Source organism: Cydia splendana, chromosome 7, assembly GCF_910591565.1.
Source record: "Cydia splendana chromosome 7, ilCydSple1.2, whole genome shotgun sequence".
NCBI lineage: Eukaryota > Metazoa > Arthropoda > Insecta > Lepidoptera > Tortricidae > Cydia > Cydia splendana.
In genome coordinates, this window is record NC_085966.1 from 17,076,497 (window position 1) to 17,100,887 (window position 24,391).

At 37.1% G+C, this 24,391-nt stretch overlaps 1 protein-coding gene across 8 annotated transcripts in view; it reads right to left on the reverse strand.

Moving 5' to 3' along the window:
• Positions 1 to 5,818: 5,818 nt before the first annotated feature.
• Positions 5,819 to 24,391, reverse strand: part of LOC134792352 (uncharacterized) — a 184,771-nt gene continuing 166,198 nt past the window's right edge. For 4 of the 8 annotated variants that reach the window (XM_063763626.1, XM_063763625.1, XM_063763624.1 and 1 more), the window contains exons 6-13: positions 14,283 to 14,438; positions 12,586 to 12,642; positions 11,422 to 11,488; positions 10,014 to 10,534; positions 9,665 to 9,857; positions 9,181 to 9,353; positions 8,724 to 9,093; positions 5,819 to 8,632 (exon numbers count right to left, since the gene is read on the reverse strand). In XM_063763626.1, coding sequence (XP_063619696.1) covers positions 8,172 to 8,632; positions 8,724 to 9,093; positions 9,181 to 9,353; positions 9,665 to 9,857; positions 10,014 to 10,534; positions 11,422 to 11,488; positions 12,586 to 12,642; positions 14,283 to 14,438 — 1,998 coding nt within the window. In that variant the 3' untranslated portion in view covers positions 5,819 to 8,171. The remainder of the gene's footprint in view (positions 8,633 to 8,723; positions 9,094 to 9,180; positions 9,354 to 9,664; positions 9,858 to 10,013; positions 10,535 to 11,421; positions 11,489 to 12,585; positions 12,643 to 14,282; positions 14,439 to 24,391) is intronic. The other 4 variants (XM_063763627.1, XM_063763628.1, XM_063763630.1 and 1 more) reach the window with 4 other exon arrangements.

Genomic DNA, 24,391 nt, shown 5'->3' on the forward strand with positions numbered 1-24,391 from the left:
GAATATCGTTGGAGACCACAAATTTATTCCCGCTCGCAGTCGCGTTTATAACCGGAAAGTGAGGAAGATACCGCTTTACGGCCCGGCCCGCACCTAATGTGCTGGAGATAGCTCTCAGTAATAATTAGTCGTAAACTCGGTTAACTTCAATACACATGAGCTGCATTGACATACTGACAATGTATGGCCAATAAATTGGTTCAACGAGTTCAGACCTACTTACAGAATACATTTTTTAATTTGAATTTAGACTTGCGATTTTCAGCCTACGGCGTGGGCTCAATTCCTGTCTTGAGGCCAATTCATTCATTTTGACATCAAAATAATGTCATTTTGACATAATTTGCCAGTGTTTCTCGCAGTACCTACCTCTGAAGAAAAAAAAGTAGTGTAAAAGTCAAAATTTTGCTATACACTGCCACATACTTAGCGCGCATACAATTAACGCTGATTTAGACGGCGCGCGAACTCGCATGCGACTTTAGTTACATTGCGGACTGTCGGTTACGTCCAATTCAACCAACCGATCAAAACCCGCAATGGTATGAAACTCGCATGCGAGTTCTCGCATCGTCTAAATCAGCCCTAGGTATGTTGCGTGTGGCATAAATACAAGCAAGAATATCAAGGGTTCTTGGACTCAGTCAGCATTAACAGCAACAAATTTTCAACTGCATATATCTGTGACATTTATATCAGTTTATACTACTAATATACACTCGAGAAACATTTAGGTACAGCCACCTGCAATAGTATGTTACACTTCGAAGGCAGCAAAAATATGTGACACGCTCTTATGGCTCTACAAATAAGATCGTGTTAGATATTTTTGCGGCCTTTGTTGTGTAACATATTATTGCAGGTGAGTCGTACCTAACTCTTTTCCTCATCGGTCGGTAAAATTTACAAGTCGCTTTTTAAGCTCCCAAAACAAATTCTAAAAAAGACGACGATTTAAGTCCAAAGGCTAACCATTCCCAAAAGAACCCGCATGATGTCAGGACCAGCCTGGCAGCAACTGTGCACTTCCCACCACAAAAAAAAACATATAACAGAAAGCAGTGCAAAAAACGAAGCAGAGACATTAGAGCGGCCTCGTATTGTGAATTCACTCTGTCTCATGCAGAAGTTAATGGAAATGGATACACAAAATTTCTCATTGTTATTTCTATAAATAGGAAGATGTTCTTGGATACTATTGATTCGATCGAGCGAGCGAAGCGAACGAAGTTCTTACATTCGACTCCCGGACACGCGGCTGGCTAGGGGCACGTCCCGGCATTTCCATGTTTTTAAGCTGAACTATCAGAGGAAAGTTTGATACTCAATAACTTAAGTAAATTTGTTCTAATTTAAATGAAATTGGGTAAACGTGTAGTTGAGGGCATTATATTTTAGTCATTAAATTATGAGCAGGCTCGATCAAGGGGTTATTGAGCTAGAAGAGCTTAGAAGACTAAAAAGCTATTTGTGAGGGGTCTTGCTATTCTGGTCATCTTTTTGCAAGAAAGTATATAGTCGAGTTTGGTATCAAATGAAATTGCTTGGCTTGCACTTTTATAATATCGTTTTTAAATTTACCATTCTGATATAATTAGCAAGATAAAAATAAACATAATATAGGTATTTGACATTTGACAGGAAATATTTCGGCTTACCACAGATACAGTATCAGTTAAGGCCTCCACTGACCTTATAATATATCCACGCGATTTTTGATCCATTGCCGCCTATAGTGGGACATAAAATAGTAAAAATAAAATAAAATGGAACTCTAAAATTTCCATACTATAGTCGGTCAAACAAGTTTGTCAGTAGAAAAAGGCGCGATATTCAAATTTTCTATGGGACGATAACCCTTCGCGCCTACATTTTTAGCCGCTTTTTTTCTACTGACGGAAATGGCTTGACACACTATAAATTGTTGCCATGTGTAAGCATTTTACGTCAAAAATGTGACAGCGATGTAGAAAGTTGGGCCCTCATTTATTAACCGACTTCCAAATCTCAAAAGGAGGAGATTCGATTGTGATTTTTTTTATGTTTGTTACTCCATATCTCCGTCATTACTGGACCGATTTTGAAAAAAAAATTTTATGATTGTATGTAGGTATATGCATACAGATTAGTCCCGTTTTTGTCAAAACCCAGTTCTGATGATGGGATCCATGAGGAATCGAGGGAATTCCTCAAATCTTAAAGGCATGCGTATAGACATTTGTGTGTTTTCATCAGTAAATCAAGAATTTACATTAAAAACTGTCGCATTTTATGAAGTGGAACTGCTGATGATGATCAGAACAGAACTCTTCAATGACTACACGTTTGGCGATTTCGAATTTCGATTTTGACGGAGCTGGCCCTGGAGCCAGACCTGTACCGGATCCGGGCTCTTATCTGGATCTGAACCCGGACCTGGACCCGGACTTGGACCTGGAACTGGACCCGGATCCGGACTCGGACCTTGATCCGGAAAACCACTGATACCTAAGCTAAAAAAACCATGATTACCTACCATAAAATGTAGGTATAAAGTATAATAATGATGCCAAACTTACTAGCCCCTCCCGCTCAAACCCCAGCACCGCACGCGCCGTTAAGTGGGTTAGGTTAGGTTTGAACTGCGATCCTGACAGAACCGAAACAATGTGGGTTAGGTTAGGTTAGGTTAGGTTAGGTTAGGTTAGGTTAGGTTAGGTTAGGTTAGGTTAGGTTAGCTACTAGAAAAGTGGTTTTGGTTAGGTTCGAACTGCAATCCTCGCAGAACCTATCAGAGAAGTGGGTTCGTGAGGCTAAAACTGCGACCCTTACAGAAACGAAATGCTACCTACTAGAAAGTGGGTGGTTCTACCTCCTTTTCTACATAGTGCACCATCTATGTACAATAATCTTTCACCGGCCCCCATAGAAGTCTGTTTTTTTTTCTTGAAAATTAATTTCTACTATTTTATGTCGAACTATACGAGTAAGTAGGTGCAACAAAGTCAATCGCTCTATATAATTTTTGGCAAACCGTGAGTTCTCAGTTCGGGGCGAACTACTAGTTCTATATACAGGGTGATTTCGGGGTCGTGGAGCAAGAGAGCCAGACATCATACAGAATCCAAAGATGAGCCTAATGATGTTGTTAATTATTGTTTATCACCAATAATGATGATTATTTTCCAGATGACAAGTAGGAAAAAACATTGTTGCATACAATTTGGTGACCCTACTCAATGTGACGTCTTGTCGCTTTCCATACAGCGTATGTCAAAAGTCATAGGGTGACCATAATTACTTAGTATAACATTAATTTTACTTGAAAAATAAGAATAATTCAAGTAATTATCTTTTAATCAAATACTACCATATGATAATGTGGATCATTTACAGAGTCAGAAAAAGTGGTTCTGGATCACGACCCCGAAATCATCCGGTATAGTCTATATAGACTGTATAGAATATACCTATATTGATGATGAATAACAGATTATATTGGGATAGGCTTGAAGGGTGCAGCCAGCACTGCCGTTCAGGGTTTTGATGTTAACCTGGACAATCGCTCACGCCGGTGATTGGTGCGCGCGAAACGCCCTGAGAGTCGTGTCATTATAGGCATCTCGCTCGCGTTTATTGGCGCGCCTGAGATACACTGCGAATCGTGTCAAGGTCGTAACATAATTAGATCAAAACTTTAACAAAATTTTAAATCAGAATCGATCTCCTAAACAGAATTATTGCGGCTCAGTTACAGACATCCCAAAATTAACTCAAAACTAGCGACCCACCCTAGCTTCGCACGGTTTACACAAAACCTTAACTAATTATACACCTAAACACTCCTCAACAATCACTCTATTGATAGGAGAAAACCGCATGAAAATCCGTTCAGTACTTTTTGAGTTTATCGCGAACATACTTACACACAAACAGACAGACGCGGTGGGGGACTTTGTTTTATAAATTAAGGTGTAGTGATAACGCTTGAAACTTTTTGGAAATTTTGCTACTTAGTTGCTATTATTCGTTTTCAACTTGACTAAATTGAACCAGTGCTTTATTAGTTTCGTATAGTCTGAGTCACATGCATATTTGCCAGAATAGAGACGCCTCGATTACAATAATAAAATCTTGACTATTATGATCATCATCTTCCTCGCGTTATCCCGGCATTCTGCCACGGCTCATGGGAGCCTGGGGTCCGCTTGGCAACTAATCCCGAGAATCGGCGTAGGCACTAGTTTTTACGGAAGCGACTGCCATCTGACCATCCAACCCAGAGGGTAAACTAGACCTTATTGGGATTAGTCCGGTTTCCTCACGATGTTTTCCTTCACCGAAAAGCGACCAGGAAATATCAAATGATATTTCGTACATAAGTTCCGAAAAACTCATTGGTACGAGCCGGGGTTTGAACCCGCGACCTCCGGATTGAAAGTCGCATGCTCTTACCGCTAGGCCACCAGCGCTTTTATGATAGCAAATCGTAATAAAAACCACTTACCTGATCCGGTTGAAAATAATCCATCGCCGTGCAATGAACACGGCGCTAACCGCCGGGATATCAATTCCCTAAGCTGTCTGGGCGCATTCCGATCGATATTCACCAGGGGCAGCTAAATTATAAAGACCTCACACGCTCATCGAACCAAAGGCCACAAGCAGAAAGGTTCTTGTGCGAGCCGCAGGATCGGGTAAAAATTCAGCAGATTCTGTCATCCGCACAACTCAGTTACCAAACCTCATCCTTCCTTTCTATTCACCATCATCATCCATTTACATGTAGGTATATTACCAGTCTTTACTATTTACTTGGTCTCTGACTCAACAATGTTGGTTAATCTTACTGCGATAGCACTGACTAAGTACAAGAATTTTCCTGATTGAATGCTTAATCATTACTAACTGACTGGCTGTAAATATAATGGTAGTTGCTCAAGCCTCGTTTAAAATTCGAATTTGTTATGCGAAAATCGCCATTAGCAGTCATCTAGATTTTCTGCATAGGGACAGCTTATGCATTGCCAGCATTCCGCGCGTCTACGGAAGGTCCCGAGCCATGCGTTGGACTCTTTTGTTGTCTCCCAGTCGTGAGTGTAATATCCGTAATATCATTATATCTAATACAGATGGACAACAGTATTTTTATTGCAAATCTAAGCGTCGCCTTCAAAGGAATGCTTCGAAAAGTCTCATGCGACTTGATTTATGGACTATGGTCAATTGGGTATGAAATTAATTTATTGGTGGACTCGTTTGACAATTGTAGAATTGCACAAGGGTAATTGGTCTAAATTACATGGCACCAAATCTACTGGTGCTATAAATTTATCAGCCCAAGTGCTAAACAAGATCTACTCGAGTAGATTCATTAGATAAAAACCTTATCTAGAGTAACAACACGATTCCTCTATCTTTCTATCTAGGTACCTACTTTTAGCTGATGATGTGATGATAATGGTTGTTGAAAAATGTTTTTCGTGAATTTCCTTCGAATGAACTGATATGGATGGGCATTCTGCCTAGGTGGGTCTTACGGAGATTGTAACAGTATAGTAATAGGGTGTAAGAAAGAGACAAATTTAAGAGGTCTACGCTATTTGGCTACACTTCCTAGTCGAATCCTCGTGTCTGAGGGTCATGACCTCCATAAGTCGCTCTGCGATGTAGTACTCTCCATCATTGCCTTCCTTAAGGAACCCTGGAACCCCTCGCGTGTAACCTCTTTGGCTGTGTAGCCAAACAGTCCCATATTATTATAGTGTTATAATAACATGGGACTGTCTCTATGTTGTCTGTAAATTGATCTTTACGAGGATGAAAATAATAAGTCAGATGTAATTTTTGGATTTATTAATTTAGAATCCATGTTTGTAAACAGATTTGTAAACATACATCATAAGGTCTGTATTAAAAAAATATAAATATGGCTACAAAAAAGTACTATTACAGTAGTATATGGCTAACACAAATTAAATGAAGATGTAATGTACAGCTTAAGTATCAGTAATCACAAGTCTTAAAACAAGTCCTAGTATCCAACGAATGGATCCACATTTTCTATCTGAGCATTTGAAACGTAATTCAATTATAAATAAATTACTTTATAACATTTAAGTTTCAATAAAGAATGAATTATTGAATATACAATAATTGCCAAAGAAATATATTCTATCTATAATATACAAGTAACAAACATTTATCTATATACACTTAATAGTTCGGACTAGTTCACAATTGTAGTCAAAAAGTGCATTTTAAGGAGATTTTTACAAAATTTACAAAAGGGAACACTGATGGCAGGCGAGTGTTCGCTAATTAGTCGCTTTGCACGGAGACTGGCCGGATGAGGTCTCTGCGAGTCCTGCAATGAACTGGCAAAAATACGGAAAATGTAGGAGACTGGCAAATGAGTACATCACGTACTAAAACAGTTCGTAGCTCGATTCGGTAGCTAAACTTTTAATGCTCTGCTTTATAACAATTTTAACCCTCTTCCAATAATTTGGTGACGTTTACATTTAGCTTAACAATGTCAGTCAATGATTTATTTGTAATTTTATAGAAATACAATGTGGGTGGTCTTACGACCCATCGAGTTAACTCATTCTTATTCCGATATGATGCTTTGCGGAACAACAATTATGGACAGATTGTTAATAATTTAAAAATTAAAACGTAACATCAAGGACATAAGTAATTGTTATTAAAAGTATCAATAAAATATTTTTGGAGTTGAAATACAAATCAGAGGGTTCTAGTTTTACTTTTATGGAGGTCCTCTGTCGAATCTCTAAAATAAGTCAGATTTTCAGCCAGCAGTAAAACTTCACTTGTCATTTTACGACACGGGCCAGTCGCAAGTGTGAAAGCCATAAAGTACGGCGAACGACAAAAACACGAGTCGGAAGCTTGGGTGAAATTCAAAATCTCACACCGGGACACCTACAACTATACTGTACATGCGGACACCCGCATAAAGCTCTCTTAAAAAATTACAAAAAGTTTCAACGTACAATAATTAGCCTATCTACTAACTTTATTTACAATTATTGCTATCGAAATGTTGCGCTTACAACGCCCCAGTCCTAACTGGCTTATTGCCTCTTCTACAACTTATAATTCATCGATATATATACCTATTTAACTCTGTTCAAAAAGAACATTTTGTAGCGAAGACAGCATTTTATTAGAAACCATTTTCAATGGTTGTGTATTGTCATAATGAACTTTTAATGTGATTTTTGAACAGAGTATATGAAAATAACGCTTAAAAGCAACTTAAAATAAGGTTGGCGTCGTTATGATATGCTTTTAATTTTAGTAAAGGAATGATAGATTAATACAAGATATTTCAAAACTGTATTATTAAACAAATATCATAACTATATACGATTCACAATAACAAGATTTCAAAGACTAAGCCACTGTAATTTCCCCTAGTAACTTTAAAACTCATCAATTTAATCACTAGAAAGAAAGTAATATACCTATCTATTTCAAAGAAATAGATTCCTTACAAGCACGTCTGTTAGCCATTTTTCCTCTTGTTCCATCAATAAAGTAGGTATGAAATTTATTTATTTAACATTGTTAAAATAATATTATATCGCTAATAATATTTAGTGCCAGAGAAATTGCTTTTAGTTCCAACATTGAACATAACACCAAATATTACAATAGGCGCTATGCCCATATACAATAAGATTAAAGAAGTATTTAAAGCTGACCAGACAGAACCATCAGTCTTATTTCGGAACAAACATCTCTAAATCTTTAAATGCCATGATTCAAAGTCTGTCTGTGTTTTACATACTTCTAAGCTCTTTGCAGCCGTTCTACTTATCTATTCGGCTAGCTTTCTTTACGAAAACGGCCTGATTGATAGATGAAATACCTAAAACGTCCACGGTAACCCCCACTGCCCCCTAGCAAGCATATTAGATAGTCCCTTCTCATTGTCGTCATCTAATGCACGGTAACCGGCGCGTAAAACTCGAACAAGGTGGAATGTACGACAAAAATACTGATTCACTTTAGACGTGACGCGACAGCCTGTCGAGGCTTTACTCGGTGTGCGGTTCGGAAGGTTCTGCTTCTGCGGCGGGGCCGGGGGGTGCGGGCGGCAGCGCGGCCTGCGCTCGCGCCCGCGCCAGTGCCTAGGCGAGCGCGGGCGCGGCGGGCCTCGCTCAGGGACGATGAGGATGCGCCGAACTCAGCGAAGAACTACTCACACCAGAATCACTACTCTTTTCCGAAGCGCACGGCTCTCCGCCGGCCACGAATTTGACTACGTTAAGCCTGTGATCTGATTCGCATGTATCGTCCCGGCCGCCTCCAGGCAAGCCGACGCTCCTGTTCGTGATTCTTTCCGCATTGGTACCGGGGTAACGCTCGATTCTGTCGCACTCGGCATCGTCGGGTTGTCGGCGACGGACGGAACGCTTGGCCTGTGGAGCCGGCTCTGGCGGCCGGTGCGACGGTTCGTCTGATCTGTGGACGAGAGGAGACGTCCGGACTCTTACTCCGCCGACTCCGACGCCCGCTTCATAACACCCGGAGTCACGGGGAAATTGCCGACGACCGAACGGCGAATCGCCACCTTCGGAACTGGAGCCACCGCCTTCTCCTTCACAGTCACCTTCGCCACCTAAGACAATCAGAAATAATCCTTTATCACTAAACGTCATTAATGTAATCACACGACGACTGATAGTCATGAAGGTTTACTCTAAACTTACATTCAAGTTGGTGCAGCAGTTGTACAGCAGCAAGAATGCGAGTACGGTGCTCAGGGGTCATTATTCCTAAGTAATCAAGATCGGATGGTTCAATTTCTTTAAAGAGTTCTATATCTTCGTATCCATTTCTTGCAAAGGCCACTGTGTACTCCGGTAAGTCTATTCTCCTCAACAATTCTTCCACCGTTCTTGGTCGCGTTTCCCAAAGCCTCTCCCGACTCTTGCACCATTTTGATGACCTCGATCGCATCGTTTCTCTGTCAGATAGTACTTCAACGTTTGCGAATTTAAAGTTTCCAACTTTGTTATTTAAAACTCCTCGCCAGATCCCAGATGCGTTCATGTTGATTACCTCGATGATGTCCCCTTTCTGTCAACAAATAATGATTCGAGTTTATGAAAGTTGCTCAGCGGTATGCTGCAGTTAATTGGCTGTGCAATTTGCATGGTATCTTACCTTGTATCTCAAAGCATCTTTGTCGTAAATATTGGGCACGAAATCGACGAGCGCGCGCGCCCGGCACAGCATTTGCGGCGTGAGTAAGCTCCGCCCGGCCGGACTTAATTCTATATTTTCTTCTGCCGAGAGAGATGAGTGATTACTACCGGCTCGAACCAATGCTTGTGTGCCTGGACATAAATAGTTTAGACTTAGGCATCTAGGTTTAACGATCCTTCTATTACCACGACATTGAAACTAGAAATACCTGTAGGTACATCTTTGTAAGACTGTGAATAGGTAGGACAACGTTAAACAGGTTAGTGCGATTAGTAATGATTATGAAGGACTTGGTAATAAAATTTGACTACCTATTTACAAGACCATTATTATCTGTAAGTATTAATATATGGGGAGTTATTGGTACAAAGAAAGGAAAGACAAACTTATTTACAAAAAACATTTATATTAACACAGACAAAAACTCAATAAATCCACTCACTACTGCCTGATCCGCTGGGAAGACTTTCGAACGAACTATTAGAACAAGGGAACGCTTGGTCGGCGCTCGTCCGCCGGTCGGTGCCTTCCGGTCCGGTCTCTTGTCGTAATCTTGAAATTTTTCTTTGTACATCTTGCCTAAGCCCCCGCACTTTTCCTGCAAGGTTGGACACCCCTTCGCACTCTTCGGCCGACTGAAATTATTAAAAAAATACTAAGTGGAAGAAGGGCTTGCAAGTCAAAAGCGATATGCGATTGCTCAGCTAATTTATTAATTTTTAATGCCAATTCATCGCGAAATAAACCAATTTATATTCATAATCAAGCGCGGAAAAGAACTCTTATTATACCTGGTGCACGGTTGCTATATGTTGTGAATCAGTTTCGCTTTCTTGATCTTCGTAATCCGAAGAAGCGGGCGACAGTGGGTCGCCTATCCGGTATCCTGACATTTGCCGGTAGCCTCTCCTGGAATCCCTCTCTGACCTCGTGGAGTCCAGCGATATTCCAGACAGCCTCGAGCCTATAGACTGTATGTCGGATGCCGCGTAATCCCCGCTCTCGCGGTCCCTTGCTGTTCGTAACGGGATCACGGTTGTCGGGTAGGGTCCGCTCTGCGGAATTATTAATCCCCGTCGAGGGGCTCTCGCTAGGCTTATGTCGCCGGCGCTTCTGAGAGATATAACGCCTTCACCTCTCGATTCATTGCGGAGGTTGAGGGTGAAGCACACGCGGCCATTTTGAAACGAGGCAGCCGGGGCTCCTCCGCCCATGAGAAAGTCTTCGGGATCGCTCTCGTACGGCGGCTCATCATACCAGTGCCCTCGCCCAGACAGGCCTCTCGCCTCGTCGTCGTACATATACGTGTCGTCTGTAAACGAGCTCGTCATTAGACTATTTCAGCGTAGCAGCCTTCATTAGCGCAAATAAAAAAACGTGCGAACATAATTTGCGAAAAAATTTACCGTAAAATGACCATCCGTAATCCGGTGGCGCAAAGTGGCGGTATCACTGACAACACTGCTCTCAAAGCTGTGTACGAACATCGGAAAGCCGTGCGTGGTTTGATGCAAAATATTTTTAAAACACATGCATGTAGATTTTTATTTAACGCAAATTATATATCTGATGGATGAAGGTGAGTTAAATAACTGCCGCTCTTGATACGGGGCGTTAGACGTCATTTGTTTGCCTTTTATTTGGCACTTTGTTTTGTGGATTGAACATGAAGTTTAATGATGTTTTGCCCATCAACGGGAACGTGACAATAATGATCGATGGACGATGCACAACAAAAGCACACAGTACAATATTGAAAGAGGTACATTTGTAACTTATCAAAAAATAAGCGTTCCGCAGATATACTGAATAACAAAACTTAATTAAGTAAAAAACCGACATCGTGCAAGCAACATGCGATATGAAGGTAATTATGTAAAAAACTGTTTATCAGAATTATTTATATAAAACAAGAGTTACAATACTTATGCAAATCAAGACAATATTTTAAATGAGCATGAACGAGTACGAAAGTATTGCAACTTCGTTTTTTTTATATTAGTATTAGGTACTTATTCATTATGATGGTTCAGAATCTTTAAGTAGTAACTACTTAGTATAGTATGTACTTGAGAAAAATGTGATTTTTTATTGTTAATATGAAGTACTAAAATTTACTATTGTACATGTATAGTATGATTTAAAAGTATGCGATTAAAATATCGTACATTATTAAACATCTGACAAAATGTAACATACCTCCAAAAGGTCCTCGCACACCGTCCCGTCCCATGTTCATCAGTCCATGTCTAATATCCCTTAAAATCTGTAACAAACACACAAAATCAATTCAAACAATAATCCTTTAGTTACTTTGCGAGGTAAATTTAAAAAGTTCCAACATCAAACATTAAAGACTTTTATAAGCTTTTTTTACGCCATATTTCAAGAATTTTGTAAGTGACTTTAGTAAAACTGAAAGTCATGTATTACGAGGCTTAAAGGTGATAAATGACGAAAAAGTTTCCAATGTGCCTTTACAAATTATGTCCTACCTATAATAAGTTCGTCGATAAAAAGCAATATTCAAAGAAAAAAATTCTTAGATAAAAGAAGATTTTAATACCTCTGAAGTATAAAATACGCAGTAAGTTTTACAATAAAAGTACGTCTGAAAAAGTACTTAGCAAGAGAAAACGGATAATTAAAAGAAAAATACGATCAATAACCAATCGTGTACAACTCTATTTGTATGGAGATATCGACTTCCAGTCCAATAAAAAAAATAATAACCAACATCAGACCAATCGCCGTACCATGTACCCAAATTCGTGCGGCAACAGTTTATGGCGCAGTAAAATTTCAATGTTCGATATTCCAACGCAGGGTCTCATAGTTTTACGAGAGTTCTAAATGTGCTGAGCAAGGGCTTCCGAAGTTTCGAAGGGAAGCGATACAACTGCCTCTAATAGGCTTAGCTTGAGATTAGGGCACGATTAGCCCGCGGTTCGGCTCGCGCGTCGAATGTTCGAGACACTCGAAGATTACATGTTACTGCGACTCTCACATCAGATTATGTTTTGGATGTGTGCGGATAAGTTGGGATGGTAACGGCCTTTCCGTGTAATGCTAGTGCAAACAGTAGGAGGACTATATTTCATACGGAAACAAGCACTGATTCGGTTATGTTGGAGGCTCGGATTACTTTTGTATGAATTAAGTGGATGAGACGTAAATTTATTAATTTTTATTTATTAAAGTAGGCATTGTGTTTAGGTGGCCTCTGAGAGGGAGATGCTAATTTGTTTATAACGATGTCTATATAGCTGTATCTATAACGATGTGTCTATAATGCTGGTAGTAACTGTCAAAAATTTAACAATTATGTGAAAAGTATGTTGACATAAAAGTAAAGGAAATTACCTCTTCCTGTTCTCTCGCTATCTTGTCTTTTTTCTTCATTGCTTCCTGAACTTTTAACTGTAACAAAGGATAGAGAGTTCATTAAATGCATAAATTTAAAGTGAGCTCCTTTTTTAATATCCTTGACGAAGGCTTATTAAAATGTACTTATATGTGGGTCAAACAGATCACTGTGTTATGTCTTTCCTGTAGACATACACGAGATTTAAGGGCTATAAAGGCTAATTTTCTTATTTAACCCTTATCCACGTGAAAAGGTCCTCCTTTTATTTAAAGAACTATGATAAAATCATTACTTACATGCCCACAAGCTGCTAACTATTGCCCACAGGAGAGAAAACTAGTGTGTTATCGCGAACAGCACATTTTTCTCTCCTGTGGGCAATAGTTAACAGCTTGTGGGCATGTAAGCAATGATTTTATCATAGTTCTCTAAATAAAAGGAGGACCTTTTCATGTGGATAAGGGTTAAATAAGAAAATTAGCCTTTATAGCCCTTAACTCTCGTGTATGTCTACAGGAAAGACATAACACAGTGATCTGTTTGACCCATGTATCACACGTTTTATTTGGTTCACGGTCATAATCGAATCATATCAGACACATATGTGTGGTATATTATAAGCAAAACAGATTGCAGACAATATTTTCTGCGAATAAACGAACACAAAACAGTATCAAATAAACATTGATATATCCTAATGTCCACGTTCACAAAAACCAGTTAAATTGTGTAGGTGTAACATTGAAAACTTTATGACAACTTTGTGAAATTCTGAAAAAATATAACTTCATGCATGCATGCTGTGTGAGGAAACTGTAAATAAAAAAGTGCAACTTAAAGTAACATAAGAAGTACAGTGATAAAAAAATGAAGCTTTATGCCAATTATAAATCCAATTCAATTACTGTAGAACAAATGTCATAATTTAAACAAAAGATAACTTTTCCAGTAATGAAGACATGCTCATATTTCTACGACTACTGAAACTGTCAACTGCAATATTTGTTTATTTTTTAAAGAACCCATGAGACAATGCGAGAGTATGAATAACCAAAAATAATGAAATGATCCACCTCCAATTCTTTTGGGCATGCCGAATAAAAATGTGTCCAAAAATGCATTGTTTAGAATTTTGAATTTTGAAAGCCTGTTAACTCTCCGTTGGCAAATAATAACAATATAGAAAAAAATACACGTATTCGTTATAGATACATATTTAATTTAGATATTCAACGTTGGAATGAAAACAAAACATGCTAGTAACAATATTGAAATTTTAAAGCAACAGAGGAAGGGTATCTAAACTAGATTATACACCTAAATAAACATTTATTTATAATATTTAAATAAAATGTTTAGCAATAAAATAAAAACGCCCAAAAAATCAAATCGAGTAGGTATATAAGTAATAATATGAAGTACACACAAATTATTTGCCACTCAGAGGATAACAGACTACAGCTTTTTCCTCCTACAAGATTTTAACAGACAAATAATCTCCAAATATTTTATAAGAAGTTATTTTACGTGTAAAAGTTATGACTGTTTGTATGTGTTAAATACCATGTTATTACGCCATGACTTAAACGACATTCACGTCCCAAAATGGCCACTCTGTATCGTGCATTCAACTTCATAGATTTGTGAATAATGTCTGTCAAAATCCGTAAGCAGGAGAAGCTAATGCGCTCACCCTATGTATAGTCTCTTCAAAGGTGTTGGGTTGGGCGTTCATTTGAAAGAAGCGGAGGCGATCATAGTCTCTCGGGTCTACCATGGAGCGCAGGGCCGTGTCGGGCCCAGGGCCCAGACCCAGCCCGCTTTGCAGCACGCTGTCCGGGGTGTCCACCTGGGGGAAATGGGTTAGATGCTGAAACTAGCGATGGGGGAGTATTTTTGGAAACGAATACGGTGTGTGAAAATTTTTGAAGGACTTTTTATAATTTGTGAATGAACAAGCGACATTAAACATAACCTCGAAAAACCTAGTTCTTGTCCTTTCTACTGTGCAGTATCAGTCAAATTTTAGGACACATTTTTTAAGTAAAAAAATAACATTTGCTTATCTGTCCTGTCTCGAGTTAGGTCGGTCGCGCAGATACTAAAGTAAATATTAAAATTACATACTATTAGAAAGCAAAAAATGATTTGTATATACATAATAAGGATCTCTGCCTCATTTAGGTCAATGAAAATAAAGAAAGAAAATTTCCTCATAATAAAATCAACATTAAAACTGAAGAAGACTATAAAAATGATCATTTATCACGTCCTCGACTAGTCATTTTTCTTAAACAGGATCCTCTAATACACTGGAAACTTCTTGAGAGGATGAAACTTTTTTACAAATCACGGTCGTTCCGCTCGTATGATAAATTACTTTGACCGAAAGCCTTATCGAGAAAGCTTTTACATTTATAAATTATGTAATGAAGTTTCAGTACGCGTCCCTGATTTTCGGTATTAGTCTTTATTACAGACAGCCTGTGAGCTCTTCCATTAAAAATATATCTTGCTCTATCAACTTTCTTTGTAAGTACTTTTTGTCATAGATCTCTTGAACAACTGTTACGAATGTAGGTATGTTATACATGTATCTGTGAGCCCTTAGCTGCATAGCAAAATAACATAAAACAATTTATTTTATCCTTATTAGTGTCTCATATCAAGAAAGAACTTAAACTAGAACAGTCTTCAAAGAAAAGTTATAACAAAGACTTTGTAACAAAATAAAACACCGCCCGAAAGCTCTCTACCAAGTATCTTTAGGACCTAAGAGTGTTTCCTAATAATGGGTGTAGGTACTTAATTATTACGATAATTATCACTGCTATAAATAGATAAACAATAGAATCATTAGTAGGTACTCAATGCATGTAATGCATGCAAGCATGGGGTACTCCTAACTAGAGCTGAAGATACTTGGCAAAATAACCGAGATCACTTATTTAATAAATAAAAACATATTAAATCAAGGTAAATAGTCAGTTTTAAACCATAATGTTATTAATTAAAACCAAAATATTACTTTGCTAATCCGCGAAAAGATAACGTGCTAGTCAATCAGTGCTAACCCGTTATACTTACTTGCGTATTTTTACATGCAAGTAAGTATAACGGGTTAGCACTGATTGACTAGCACGTTATCTTTTCGCGGATTAGCAAAGTAATATTTTGGTTTTAATTAGTATGGATTTCCGCAAAGTAACGCCTGATTCTATTCACCATAATGTTATTGTTCAGTAGTCAGTAGGTACTCAGAGCTTCTAAGTATAAGATTAAAATACCTATGAAGGTTATCATGTTATCAACCTGCGGTACTCAAGGAAAAATAAATTCATATGTTTAATATTGATTTAATTCTTTAATTGTAAGTTTGAAATGGCGGTGCGTGAGACGGCGAAAATAAGATTTGCTAACTAGGCGCAACACTACACCCAAATACACTAGAATAGACAAAAACATTTCATTTATCATCCACACTTAAGCAGCTAAGAATATCTACATTACAATGAGGCTATGTATGGACGAATCAATTTATCATAGAGGGCACAAAGCTCGCCCATTAACTTCCAGCTTGATAAGGGAATAATGCGAATAGCCGACAATGGGCCTATAATGTGACAACCCTACGCTACCTAAATTCGAACCTTTCTGAATTTATTGCCGCCTTATCAAAATCACACACTCTAAATTTAAAAATTCATTTTTCGTTAAGGCCTCTTTGAATACCGACTGTCGTTAAAATTTTGCCAATGTTTGCCACGTTCATTGAAATTTTTTGAAATATTAACTACGAGTTCTATTGTAACGTATTCATTCCTAAGTAAGTACTTTACAAACTTTGGAAGAACAGTTTGACATTTGTAACCGATATTTTTTTAATTCTTTCAATATGTTTAGTTTATATTTGAATTGAAACGGTTACATTGCAACAAACAAGATTGTCTCACTAAAAATAACTATAAAACCTTACCTCAATCAAAATTATCGTCATCTACACCCATGTCATCATCATCATCATCATCATCATCATCATATCAGCCAGAGGAAGTCCACTGCTGGACATAGGCCTCCCCACACCCATGTACAATACAGTATTTAAGGCTTGAATTCTAAAACGTTTTGAAGCTTTACATTATTTACTATAAAATAAGTGTAAAATTATTTAATGAAAATTCTTGGTTCGACCACAGATAACAAAATACATTTTTATTTGTTTAATCAATAAAAACCGTTTAGTTAATATCAGCTGTGTCATAACGATCTTTCATTCCGTAATTGTTATTTCGCGTGTCTACTACATTTCAATTAGTATCGCTTCACAAATTGACATCAACTATTTCGTTTCAGGCTCCTTTATCGGTTTCCATTTACATTATTTGTAAAATATTTCCGTAAGTAATATTTTTTGCAAATTATTTCCCTTTATATTCTTTTATTATCCATCTTTTATATCCAAATTAGTGGTGGTGGTATTACCTAGAGAGATGAAAACAAAAATAATTTATTTACTAGACTGTAATATTGAAAGAAATAAAAGTAAAAGTACGGTTAAACTTAGACCTAGACTCCCAAGAGATTCCACATAACATAATTCTTCGAAAACATAATCTAAGTTGAAAACGTTGCGAAAAGCGTAGGCAACAACATGATGAACGAGCTGCGAAAATATTATCGCAAAAACTCGTAGCCCAGTTTTTATAATACCTAATATAATAAATATTTCAAGGATAAACAGACAAACCATGTAGAATTATTAGACTAACAAATTCAAAGAAAAACTTTCTTTTGCTAAAAAAAGATTGGATTTCCCTTGAAAACATCAGCAAAACAACAACTAATCAATTCAACATCTGATCAGCCAAAATTAATGAGACACCGGTGTTTTTTTTTGCGAATCCGGGGTTGGTGTCATAATAAAAGTTGCTTAGGAAGACATAATGTTCACATCGCAAAATACATATGACCAAGGGTTGAAAAAACAGCCTGTATATACATACATACGTATTAGATATGTAATTTCTTACGTGGAGGAAAACTCTTTAAAAAAACCATGCATCAAAATCAGACAATGTACAATGCTTGTCTAAACTTACTTCTACATCTGTTCCAATTTAACTAGCAATGCAACATGCAACCTAATCTTATCGATACATGTAAATATTTATGAGGGACATAATGCTACCAAACCTACCAAAAGATACCATAGTCTCCGGCAATAACATTTTATAGCCGATATTCCGATTCAGCAAAACATAGACTACCCCTTATAGAGTTTGCATTTTTAAACCATACGAAAATTTGCGGTGGCCACGTGTTTATACTACAACTCAGTTGCATCATACGCCATAGTACGTAAATACAGTAATAGTAACCCATATAGTAATAGTAATATGTACATGACAATGACAGGTTTTATAAAAGCTATAATTTATAATTTTAACAATGAACCATGATGAATGAGGCTTGAACGGTGTTGTCGGTTTAGACTTGCAAAATTCAGTAACTTGTAGCTAAATAAAATGGAGTTCAGGCGGTAAACGTAGGCGCAACTAAAAATACGCATTGTCGCATTCTCATGGATGTCTACATTAAATTTCGACACCAAACGGATGTCTTTTTGTTATCATTCGCCTGTACTTCTCGCTACGCCAATGTACGACAAGTACCAGCTAAATAAATGCACACGCAACAACAAAATAACATCATTTACCTATTATACGATATGCCTCCTGTCTCGGGCTAGGCATATCGTATAATACAGATAGAACTTCACTTACAGGTAAGTTCGTTTAATCCTTTAAATATAATTTCGATGTCAAAAGTTAAGTTTAAGTAGGCCTCATGGTGAAATTGTGTTAAGACTGATATTGAGTGGTGATAGCAATGTTTTTCATATGCAGCATCTATTGGATGCGTTATGTGACAGGAACATAACGTATAATAGTGGTGCAATAATGTTTGTAAGGATACGGCAAGGTGCCAACATTGCATTGAAGTAACTCCAATAGTTTCTTCGTTGCAGTAAAAGCGCAATAAAATTGTTAAGTCATTGTTTTATTTCGTCTATCAAAATGCTGTTTAACCTAGTTTGGAGCTATTTAGCTTTTATAAGCTATTTTATTACTTAGTAAGTATATGTGGCTTTCCATCACAAAAGGGGCCTTATGCTTGAAATGCAGTGTCCTTTTTTATCTCAAAATTTCAACAGAAATTCTGATAGAAAGGTCTTTTTTGCACATGAAGTATGGACCCTTCTCTGACGGAAAGCCACATATTATTGTAGGGCATGCCTCAGATATGTGTTATATTCTGACAATTTAACTTCATTTATACCTATTTAAATGAATAATTTTCTTTTCGAATAGTTTTCTTCATACGTAACGACAACGACACTTATTGGGAGAGGCAATTTGTTTATTTTTAAATTTAATTATGTAATATTTGGACGAACATGCTGAGAAGAGAACCATAATTTTGAAATGATGTAAATTTATAGTGTAATTATTATAATAAAGAAATATAAATCTAAATCAAAAGATTATTGGTTGTCAATAGGAACGATTTCAAACTGCATCTTTAAGCTTTACTGGCCTAAAGACAACCTTAATACCTTTTGACGAAAAACGACACACATATACACACACATGTATATAATGCTAGTAATAAATTTCCACACCGCTGGTTCGAATGTACGTGTGAGTTTAATGTAGCATTATATTAAGATGAATTACCGTAGTTGGACAGGTTGGACTATCATTTATTCAGAGGACCAGTAGGTACCAATTTTTTTGATGTTAATTTCTTTTTTTAGAGCTGGATATAGATTATATTTATATTCGGTAGTTATATTTGTAAATTGCAAAAGCCTTAAAGTTAAAAACCATAATATATTGCGGACACTATCGACTAATGACAGTGAAGTGATTTTTTTATTTTTTTATTATGATATAGGAGGCAAACGAGCAGACGGTGTGATGAAAATTACTTTTTTCTTTAATCTATTTATCTTTTTAGGGTCAACCACCACATTGATTGGTAGAGAGAATAACACCACAAGGTTTTAAGTCTGCCATTTGTATCTGTGTATGTTTATTACAAAAAAAAGAACGGGTTGCACTCTTGCACTCCGGGAGTGCCGGCAGAAGTGAAAACTCAATGACATTGTAACAGTTTTCGATCAGGTCACGTGTCCGTCTTACGTCTTACAAATCTTACGGTCACGTGACCTGTTGCGAGTTTAACATTTTTTCCTACAAAATGTTCACTTCAAAAATAGTATTGGAATTAATAGAATCACTGGCAGTAGTATTCATGTCATTGTCACTAATACTAATAGTATCCAACTCTCATAAGTCATAAGATATACGTTCTAATAACTAAGAACACATTTTCGTAAATTAAGTAATATAATAAGAAAATTGCCGATTACATTTATTATTTCTATTGTTCTAGCTCAAGTTGTGCTGAATAATCAAAATAAACGATATAATTAATACGGAATCATAAAGCGATTACGGGTTGTAATGTAATTCAGCTCCCATCATTACGTATCTGTCATTATGTGGGCGCCATAAACATTATGGCTTATAACAAGCTAATTATAATGAACTTTAATTAAGGAGTTATACGGGCCATAGAAATTCAGTTGAATAATTTGCCGGTTTGAATAACTTGAGACTTTGACTCGGCATTTGGGACTATCCTGGGAACTGTGGAGTCTCCTCTGTCACTGTCAACGTCGTGCCACAAGATCTAACAGATAGCGTTAGTAGAACTTCCATACAAATAGTGCAACCATACATAAAATGCCATACATTCCCTGCATGTCGCTTACGGAGTTCCGAATGACAGTAATGTTGCAATATATACAATTCTCAGTGGACTTCGGTTACCAAGCACAACAGCGGGCTGTATACTTGTTTGCCACGGTCGTAGTAAAAAAAGGTACCTAAGATTTAGACGGTAAGATGAGTTTAAACAAATACATCACTTGAAATGATTATTTTGAATTAAGTCAGCATTGATACAAATCAATTAGATCATATTCCAAAACACAATTCACTTAAGTATTTAGATTTAAATATTTCAAATGTAGATCACGATATTTTGATTTACACAGTACAGTCACCTGCAATAATATGCTACATAACGAAGGCCGCAAAAATATATAAGCGCCGTCACACATTCTAACCGATAACGATATTTAGCAAACAAAAGCGAAGCGATTCTAAGTCACGCAACTCATCTCGGCCGAATTAAGTGCTACATTTTTCCACGTCCGTGTTATATTTATTAATCTCTGGCATAACCACCTCCGATAGATTCTGCATTAGAAATAGTTTAGGGAGACTAGCCGTATCCTTAAAACCACGCGTTCTTTCGCTTCTAAAGTATCGCAAGGTCAGGTGCTTCCTATCCATTCTAATCTACTAAATCTACTCTGACTATTGTATGCCATCAACAACGACCCATATTTATATTATACACCTATAGAACTCGGCATTTGTAATTTTATACGTACAGGGGATGTTTCATAAAATCTCTAAACACGAGCGGAAGCCTCTTCATGACTCTTTCTACCATAAATAGACATAGATATTGGGTCCTTACCTATGAAATTGGCGTTTTTGTTCATAGATATAAGTCTGATCCTAGTTTTTTTTTTTTTTTACAAAAGTACATACACAATTATAGGTAAACCAGAACTTTGGGAGTATTGTCAAGAGGGCGCTCGTTTTGAATTTTATATAGCAACAATTTGTATAGTGGGGACAATGGAAATTGGCAGATGATTTTTGTTTTATTCCGACAACTTTAATAAGTGCGAAGTTTGATGTTTGGATATTTCTTCGGTTTTTACGCTATAAAATTCGTGAATTTTACGACGTATGACACATAAATCAAAATCATCCAAATCTATTTTCTTTTTTTGTTTACTTTTTTTTAGGTTTGGTCGTTTAATTCCGCCCTTACGCCCTTCGTTAGCAATCCGTGATACCGATGCATGCGATACACCTAATACACAAATCAAATTATTACAAGACATCAACCAAATCGTGACGACCTAACTATAGTGACATTTGTCCATAAGTTTGAAACTTACCCGTCAATTCAGGTGGTAATTTCGTTATGTTTTCTAATGGAAGAAATTTCTCTCCCGCACGTTATTTTTCCAATAAATAACTATATACACTATTTACAACTTTTTCTCTGTAAAATCTAAAACTTTCGGCATGATTATTGCAGTCTAATAATAATTCACACGAAACTAGACAAAGCAATGTTTACATTGTCAATATTGACAACTATCATAGAGGGTAGATGTTGTCTATTATTAAAATTGTTGCCATTGCTAGAAATTAGTACCATCAAATTTCCGTAACATGGCGCACCCTCAATAGATCCTGGTTCACCTATACAATAAAACTACAATATGATTTCGCCAAACTGCTTGACAGCAATTAATTGTTATTTTTTATTGTTAAGTGTTCAGAATTAAGCCTTGAAAATAGGTCTTTTCATGTGCTGTCGGTTCGAGTATTAAAATTACTTATATTTTTCTAATGGTACCAATTTTCAAGAAATGGAGATATTGAAAACATACCTTAAAGGTGTCAAAAATTACTGGAAAAATTTTGTTTGGTTTGAATTAGCCATCAAAAAAATATCCGCAAAATTAATTGTATGGAAATTCGTGTTTCGTTGAAATTCTCCGAACAAAACGCCAATTTCATAGGTAATGACCTAATACTTACTGTACCATGGTTGCAATAAAAAAATATGAATGACTTCTGCTTACATTGCAATTTAGAATCTATTAAATATGAAACAATCCGAAACGATGGTAAAATATAGTCGCAACTGAAATGCGATTATGTATTTAATTTAGCTTCATATACTCTTATGTATTTGTTTTTGTTTCTGTTAACTCCAACATCCAAAGGTTTCCTGGAAGAGATTGTTGCTTTTAGGTATAAGACCGCCTTCTGTCTACCAATTTGTATTGTTTCATTTTTTTATTTAAGCTTCTATTTATGTATTTTCTAACACTGGTGAACGATAAATAATAACTTAGTATATTGTATGAGCGGGTCGCGGGTTGAAAGAAGCGTTTACAAAAAATATATATACCTAGGTATATATGTTTTAATTTATTCAGGTAATTACAACACAATATCTAAACTTAATTACAAAAGTATCGTTAATCCAGTAAGGTTTGTCCCGATACTCCATCCGCGGTAGATTTTATACAACAAAAAAATATCTTTTAACAACAATTTAAGCATATGACCGTCAATCCGTAGTGACCGTGCGTCCTTAGGGCTCATTTAGACGATGCGAGAACTCGCATGCGAGTTTCATTACATTGCGGGTTTTGATCGGTCGGTTGCAATGTAACTAAAATCGCATGCGAGTTCGCGCGCCGTCTATATCAGCCTTTATGCTACATCTAGTACCGCGATCTGTAATCTTAGGCCACGTCACCGCATGCCTTTTGAGAAATGACGGCTGCCAAAGCTAAGTCGGTTGAGCCCAGGCAGGGTTGAGTTATGGTTTGTACAAGGGGCTGGAGGCCATTAGGGCAGCTCTAATCCTTATCGCGCGTTGCACTTAGGATTAGCCCTGTTCGCATTGGCAGCAGGCAGTGTCCAGCTTTGATTAGGGCTGTTTTTTGAAGTTGTTGATGTAACAAATTTTTGGTGCGCTTGAAATCTTTGCTTATGGCTTATGGAAAAAGCTAAACGTGTTTTGACGTTCGACTTTTTTATATGAAGGAATGATTTTTGTCTGACTTCGGTAAAAGAAAGAATTATGCATTTTTGTAGACACTTAGGATTAGTTCTAACGGGCACTACCAGTGTCCAGATTTGATTAGAGGAGCGTTTTTGGGAGTAAAGGAATTTTGCATGAGACGACTTTTGTTGGTATATATGCTTTGATTCTTATTTTACGTTGTTTTACGTTTTTTATCAGACTTCGGCAAACGCAAAAGGGTTGTTTTTTTTATTTAGTACTCTACATAATACGTATTCTTCATCAAAATACCAGCATACGTTAGCGAAACTTTTGTTCTCGAAGAAGAAAGCTCCTCGGTTAAAGCTTTTATTTGTCTTTACTTGAACGAAATTAGACAGTCGTAGCGGAATTAAACGTCAAAGGTTAACTTCCAGCAAGCACCTTTTAATTCAACATTTAAATTACGGTTGATTTTACTGCAAGTTTGTTTAATTTATATTTAAAAGTATACAAAAACCGAACAGGAGGCAGATTCAAATTTTAGTTACGATACGATTTTGACAGGGCTTGCTCTGCATCTCACACGGACTTATAAATGCCTAATATGACCTATCATGTCCGCACGCGGTGCCCAATCAATGTGAACAAATTTGTCAAGAAAGAGATAATCGAAAATAATCAAAATCGGTTAAAGTTCTTTATTTCGCATTTTTAGGGTTCCGTACCCAAAGGGTAAAACGGACCCTATTACTAAGACTCCGCTGTCCGTCCGTCCGTCCGTCTGTCACCAGGCTGTATCTCACGAACCGTGATAGACAGTTGTAATTTTCACAGATGATGTTTTTGTGTTTCCGCTATAACAACAAATACTAAAAACAGAATAAAATAAAGATTTAAGTGGGGCTCCGATACAACAAACGTGATTTTTGACCGAAGTTAAGCAACGTCGGGCGGGGTCAGTACTTGGATGGGTGACCGTTTTTATAGATAATGGTACGGAACCCTTCGTGTGCGAGTCCGACTCGCACTTGGCCGGTTTTTATTTTAGTACGATCCAAA